This window comes from Lissotriton vulgaris, chromosome 1_2 (assembly GCF_964263255.1).
Source record: "Lissotriton vulgaris chromosome 1_2, aLisVul1.2, whole genome shotgun sequence".
Lineage (NCBI taxonomy): Eukaryota > Metazoa > Chordata > Amphibia > Caudata > Salamandridae > Lissotriton > Lissotriton vulgaris.
Genome location: NC_141686.1, coordinates 178,384,621 through 178,392,195, shown reverse-complemented (window position 1 = coordinate 178,392,195; position 7,575 = coordinate 178,384,621). Strand labels below are relative to the sequence as shown.

Below are 7,575 nucleotides of genomic sequence, written 5' to 3'. Positions count from 1 at the left end.
CATGAAGTCATTTTATTACAAAACATATAATCAGAAATATTTACTAAGGATAAAAAGGCGTGTTTGTTGAGGAAGCAGGGTTTCATGCCATAGTCATTTCCTGAGCAGACACACATTGCAGGTTTTTCTTCTACTGTTCTTCTCCAAATTCTCTTGTATTCTTCAGTCTCTGGAGTAGAGGTATTTATAAAGATATCCTTGACTAGAGCTCCTAAAAATTTTCCCTCATGTCAGTCCACTTTTTTTTGCATCACTCTCAATGCAATTTTCAGCTTGACATTTCTCCGGCCAGATTCTGTGAATTGGTGAGCATCAAGATCTTGTAGACAAAGGAATATGTTTTTACTGCAGAGAAATCCCATGGAAAGGCTATATTGGGACATGTTGGTGTGGACCTAATCTGAAACAGTACATAGGGATCCTCTTTGGAACAGAAATCTGTGGACAGATGTAGGGCCGTTAGTCATGAAAATACTTGGATTGTTTTATAAAAACATGAAAATTATTGATTTTCAGTAAATGATTAACATTAAAAGGTGATTTTTGGGGTACCAGAATGATGTACAAAGATGATGATATATAAGTTCCTTCATTATATTAAAGTGGAATATTATGTGGTGAGGGAGTTCGTCCTCACCATGCAATATTATCATGATACCCCAAAGATGGTCCTTGGATTCACACTAATAAATCCTTACTCAATCCTGATAGTTAGGAGGAGTGTGGCTCAATGGTTAGAGTGGCAGACCCTGATGCAGAGTTCTGGTCCGGGACCAGGGTTCAATTCCCGCCTCGGCGGGTCTTGGGCTCATAATTCCTCGGACCTGATTTCTCGCCTCGGTGCCTATTCTAATCATGGGTCCCACGCTGCAACTCTGGGCAATAGCTTGCTTAACCTCCACACCGACCCCAACAGCGCTGTGGATGCCTGGCTTCACCCTGGGGGTGCCCAGGAGTGGACACTTCACAGGGAAAGCCAGGAGGGGTTCCACAGCGGTATGACTAATAGCGCCAGGAAACCGCTTGGTGACAGTGCGCTCTACAAATACCTTGACATTTACATTTATAGTTTGGCAAAGGGCAGTACGGCTTAACTAGTGACGTGTTAAGCATTTCAGAGTGCAAACATGCAAGATAAGTAATTTACACAACATGATAGAAATCCAACAACAATTTATAAACATAAAGCATATGTTTGTCTTAATTTAGACACCAAAACAAATGGAATAAGAGATATATAACCAGAGTTATGGATCTTAGAACCAATATTAAATGAGTGATAATTGGTCACTTTGGAGTTGAGTTATGTGGAAACATTCCCAGGTTAAGCTTGTATGACACTGGACCAGGCCACAGTAATCAGTTCAAATTTACCTAGGTCAGAGAGTCCGGGTACAGAGTTGCTGTCTGTGGTGCTGAACAAGAATTTCGGGTGGTGTTTATTTTATGCATACATGGTGCTGCAAGAAACAAGATTCAAAAACACAACAATGATAAAGTTGCTGAAATCAGAGACAGGTTTTACAGTATTTGCTGTAGATAATGTGTAGAGTGTGGGAGTTAGTTGCTGGATTGGCTACCAAGGTGCCTTGGCAGTATTAATCCTAGCAAAAAGGTATTGACTAAGGTAGCGGCCTGAAACTTTGTGGCAGGCTGGAATACAACTCCCACAATGCACTGGACCATATGGTTCTCGTTGATCCCTAGGTGGGCCTGATGGCTAGCGATTCTTAAGATCCAGTGAGTGTTTTTATCTGCGTGTTGCAGGGGACCAATGCCTCTAGGCCACAGGAGTCTGAGGGTGCTTTTGGCTTCCACACAGGTCCCTCTCTCAGGGAATGCAGAGTTTTAGCCAAGGATGAGGCTCGTTCCCACAGTTCGAAGTCTGTTGGCACAGGGACAGATTATGCCTCTTTTGCTTTGATGTGTTGGAGCCTACTAGCCAATGTGAAGCTAGCTCCTGCAATTGATCCACCAATGAGATGACAACATCTGATGTGATAGGTCATATTCTACCCAGAACCCCCAATGTTGACACTCCAAATCATGGCAGGAAAAGAAATTCAGTTTGCAGACCGATCTGCTTACCCTTCACGTATGGTCACTGTGGAGGCGTGGTCAACCTTCTGGGGGTGTACACCACCTCGAATATCTAATTTTCTGAATGTCTCAAAGCAAATTAGCATGGGGCAGGGGGTGGGCTGTTTCGTAAAATTGGAGTAAGCCCTGATGCTTATCAGAGGCGGTACCGAATTTGAAGCTCACCTCCTTGATGTGCCACTTCACTAGCCTGTCGGGAGGAGGAAGGTGCAATCTCCTTTTGGCACAACCCTTTTATTTTCTGTCTCCTGAGAGTGATCTTGTATTGGCTGCAGCAGGTATGGGAAAGAACAGGCTTGCCTGCCAAAGCACAGTACAGCTGGGGCCATCTGATGGGCTCCATTTAAGGTCTACACCGCGGTGCATGCCCCATTTCCCTCAACACAAGAATCGTGCCAGGGATGAGAAGGCATGTTTGTTTGACACCAAACATGACATATTTCAGGGTTACCAAAATTACGCTAAAATACTTGAGTGTGCCTCGGTGCCAGCCCATGTTATCCATTTTATCCTATGCACAACTAATACTTACAATAGTTTCCAATGGGGAACATTAATGTATGGGCAACTATGCCTGCAATTAGTTGTCCTCGCCCTTAATATAATGCACCTTGCCTCCTCGGTTCAGAGGGCCTCACTAAGGGGTGTCTGACATATATTAAATTCAGTGTGTGGGACTGTCCCACATATGGTGAGGGCACAGTTGAGTTTGAGCAGTGTGCACAGCTCCCACAGTCTGCAATAGGAGGCCTGCAGTCAGTAGTTTTTTTGGGTCACACAGGGTGTCAGAAAACCGTGCTTTAAATTAGACCAGAAGCTAAGCTTAAGACCAAAACTTAAATTTAACTGAGACAAAAGTCTAACTTTACTACTAGTAAATGCCCTTTGTGAATATCGGAAGTGGTAAAGTTAGATTTAGTCTCAGTTTACGTTTGTGAATCGTGCCCTTTATTTTTATCTATTTTAAAAGTTTTATATAGCGATAGCTTGACCCATAGGTATCAGAGAGCTTTACATACACACTGTAAAAAACAGAAGGACATTACATTACATAGTAGGCCGGCAGTAGGGAATCTTCATCTTTAAAGCATTTTTTAATATCATGAAATTTCAAATAGCCTATTATATTCTTGAAGAAAATATTTTTATGGACAGTATCTGGGTAAGGGCACTTTTTACTTCCTGGTTCCTCAGGCTGTAGATTATTGGATTTAGCACTGGTGAAACAATGGCATATATCACAGATACAAACTTGTCCTTGTCACCCGAGGCATTCAGAGCTGGGCGCACATAGGTGTAGATAATACCTCCATAGAACAAGGCAACAACTAAGAGGTGGGAGGTGCAGGTGTGAAAGGCCTTCCTTTTGTTGGCAGCTGAGCTAATTTTTACAATGGAATAGAGGATGCACATATAGGACATGCAAGTGAGGAAAAAGCAAAACATGCCAAGGAATATATCTGCCAAAAGAATCACAATGTCATTAATGTATGTGTCAGAGGATGAAACTTTGAGAATTGGTGGGATTTCACAGAAGAAGTGGTCCAATGCAATTTTTCCAAAGAAGGACAGCCTTGTTATCAGGCTGGTGTGGGTAGTGGCGTTCACCAAGCCACAAAACCATATGACGACAACAGTGGTAATGCATAACTTCATATTCATTATGCTGGTATAGTGAAGGGGAAGACAGATGGCCACATATCTATCAAAGGCCATGAGTGTGAGAAGGAGAACTTCAGTGCTGATGGCAGATGACAGAAAAAACAGTTGTGTAATGCAGCTAGAAAAGGAGATGGATTTTGACTCTGACATCAGGATCTCCAGCATCTTAGGAACGATAGAGGAGGTGCAGCAGATGTCTAAGGTGGCAAGGTTTCCCAGGAAAAAGTACATTGGTGTATGCAGACGAGCATCTGCACGTATGATAGTGATAATCAAAAGGTTACCCAACAGGGCCATTAAGTAGATCAGCAGGAACAAGATAAAAAATGTGGACTGCAGCTGTGGATAAGCAGATAACCCAAGCATAATAAACCTAGAGGTATGAGTTAGATTCTGTCCTTCTATTGAAATGTGATGCATCGTCTGAAACCTGAAAATAATAAAATGAGATTTACATTATGAATACAGTTGAAAATATAGTCAGCTTTATGAGTGGTCATGATCAGAAGAGACTTATACAACTGCTTTCTTCCTTACCACTACAACATTCATTTTATGGCTGCAGAATAGTGTCTGGATATAGTCTTCCATACATATTGTGTTCTAAATAAAGCTTACAAACATAAAACTACATTGCAGCTAATAATAGAAACTCCACTCCCAAAGGGATCATATTTTAGTAGAATATATTATGAAATAATGTGATTGTGAGATGATATTTCTCTATATGATATTAATATATACAACACTTTAAACTAGATCACATTTCTTACCCCAGCTCTCATTCAAAACTTCTGTTTTTTAAAATAGAAAGCACTAATTGGCTTCAAATGGCAAAGAATAGTCTTTGTTCCCATTTTAACACTTTTAAGAGAGGAGAACAATTTGTTCTGTTTTCATGTTGGCACAGACATAAATGGCCAGATGTCTCCAAGTGGAATAATATGGCCCAAGTAGCAAGGTGCACAGACCATGCCTAATTACCTTTTTTTCATGGTATTTCTCATTGTTTTACACCCAGCTTTAAATTAGATTCTATTAAGAGAGAAAGTTCCAGTGCAAACATTATATGCACTGACATATGTGTCTGAGATTTGCACATTGCCTGAAAGTTCAATGTTGTCTTTCAGACTCAAGTGCAATTAGTGGGAGCCAAACACTTTAAAAAAAATGCCCTGTGCTACAAGTATCAGGCATATTCGGGTTACATACTTAATCCTATATTTCAAATAATGGAAAATACTCCCTGCAATTGATGTTTGCCTTTATTTTGCACCCATTATTACTCCTTACCGGTTTGTGTGCCTGGTAGGTGACAGTGTAAATAATTCCAGTTCACAAATATATCTTAATGTGTCTTTGGGCCATCTGTACACAAGCACTTTGAAATTTTGCAGTACGTTTCCATCATATTTGACGGTGCAATATGACAAAGTTCAAATGTTCAATTACATTCACAGGTACCACCTTGTCGGGGTTTCTGTGAATGCTTTGAATGTCCATAAAGCTGATGGACATTTCATATTTTGGCCAAATAAGAAATTTCCACTTAAATTCCTTTTGTTTATTCTGAAGTTGTTAAGCTGGTCAGTGATTGGCATTGTTTGGCATTGGTCTTTCATTGACAGTATTCCCGTAAATTCTGTGGAGTCAGTATCATTTTCCATAAACCCTAAAAGTAAAAATTATCCACATTAAACAACATACGTACGCTATTCAATAAAGATCATGCTAAAAGTTTAGTATGACTGTTGATGTTTTTCTTTCTTTCCCAATCCTTCCAACTGTATTAGGCAAACTGATCAGTCTCTTTGGAGAGCAGAACAGCATGGTGTTCACGCAAGCCAAGCATGAGGGGCTGCATTCAATTTATACAGACACCCAATATGGAAAGCCCTCAGGAAAATATTCCCTGATTGCCCAGATGTAGGAGGATTGATGGCAGAACGTATGAAGCCTCTGGGGACCATACCGAACTACCTAGGCAGAATGAAGGATTGATGGAGACAAGAGACAGGGTATCCTTTGAGCAATATGGGCCACCAGGTCAGGTTGTTCTACAACATCCTCAAAAAAATGGTGGACACCAAAATACAAAGTGGATTGGACACCATAGTAGGGTTAGACACCAAACCCTGGTAAGAAATACAGACCACATACTACACTTTTATAGAAAAAACAGTTAAAAGACAGGGGAAACCAGGAGCAAGTCCAGAGATATATCTCCAAATTGGTCCAAAACAAATAGAAAAATACATCCCTTATGGGGGCTGCATTGGCCGCTAGCATATAAATGGCACTTGTCTCAAAGTGGTTCCGCTGCAAAACCACAGAGTGTTTCAACCCGGTTATTATGGTAGAGTTCAGGGAGGTGGGAAACAGCCAAAACATGGAGAATGTTATTATTGCCACCAAATGGGCCACATAGCCGACCGACCAATGCCACATAAAAGCTTATCATGACCAGAGATCAATAAATCTGAGTCATTCCCCGCAGAATCCCCATCCTCAAAACCAAGTCCAAAGCAAACCCGAATGCACCTTATGCTCAGCTGCAGGGAGGTCAGACAGCCACTGCAACACAGCAGCAGGGAACAGGTGATTGGTCAAACGCATGGCAAAAGCAGCAACAGACAGGAGTCCAATCTCTAAAAGGAACTCAACAGGAAGGTGTAACTGTCTGGGGTGGCAATGCCTATACACAATCACATAATCCACCTATGCAGTAGATTCGAACCCCAAACGCAGAACATACACTTCACACACACCCCAACGCAAACTTCAAAATTAATATTAGTAAAACAATATTAAGAGTTCAAAATCTTTACTTGCATTCTGGAAACTCAGGACTGCTGTACGTTTAGTGGATTGGGAATCCACACTTGAATCTGTCATTTGGGTGCCGTCTGGAGCCTAGGCCTCACTCTGATGACTCCTCAGGGCGGGGTTGTCTGACCACACCCCAGTGGGCTGTCCAATGAGGGGACAGGTCCCCACCCAGGCATAAAACAGGCACCCAGGTCCCCTCACCCAATGTCATTTGGGATGGGTCGGAATAACTAGATTGAAGGTACCTCATTATTGGGACCAAGATTCCTTCATGCCTTGTGGTCCTAACCACAGCTAACAGCCTCCAGGCTAGTGTTTTGGTACCCTCAAGACCTAAATCCTATTACATTTTAAAAAAATATTATATGTGCTCTCATCACTTTCCAGCTGGATTATGAAAATATACTATATCTCTGAGCCTCTAAGGGAAGTCTCAAGGCACTGCAGCAAATCCAAAGTGCAGCAGCGAGGCTTGTTTTGAATCTTGTCCAAAAATCTTCAGCTTATGGTAGTCTCAACCAACAATATTGGCTCCCTGTGTCCAAAACAATTGGTTTCAAAGCCCAGTTCTTCTGCCAATAAATACTTAAGGCGCTAGCTATTTACATACTTTCAAGCATCTATCCCTGTTTGGAATCTCAGATTCTCTGAAACAAAACATGGTAGAGTCCCCAAGATCAAGAAATCTAGAATGAGTGCTAGAGCCTTCTCCTATCTAGCTGCAAAAATGTGGAACTCTCCCACATGCTATAAAGATTCTACCTTCGAAACGGAGTTCAAAAGGAAACTTAAAACATGACTGTTCGATAACCTAATTCAATGCCATCACCTCCAGCTGCTTCAACAACCTCCACATCCTCTACAAGACCTTCGAATAGATGCCCACCAAGTTGAGGAAGAAAGTCACCCACACACTCATCACCAGCAGACTGGACTATGGCAACGCACTCTACACTGGCATCAACAAGTTCCTACTCCGCAAAC

At 41.7% G+C, this 7,575-nt stretch overlaps 1 protein-coding gene across 1 annotated transcript; it reads right to left on the bottom strand.

Annotated features, from left to right (window-relative positions):
• Positions 1-3,222: 3,222 nt before the first annotated feature.
• Positions 3,223-4,182, bottom strand: LOC147734827 (olfactory receptor 13G1-like). Its single transcript, XM_086952489.1, has one exon. It carries the CDS (start codon positions 4,180-4,182, stop codon positions 3,223-3,225), a length of 960 nt encoding a protein of 319 aa, XP_086808615.1.
• Between the last annotated feature and the right edge of the window lie 3,393 nt (positions 4,183-7,575).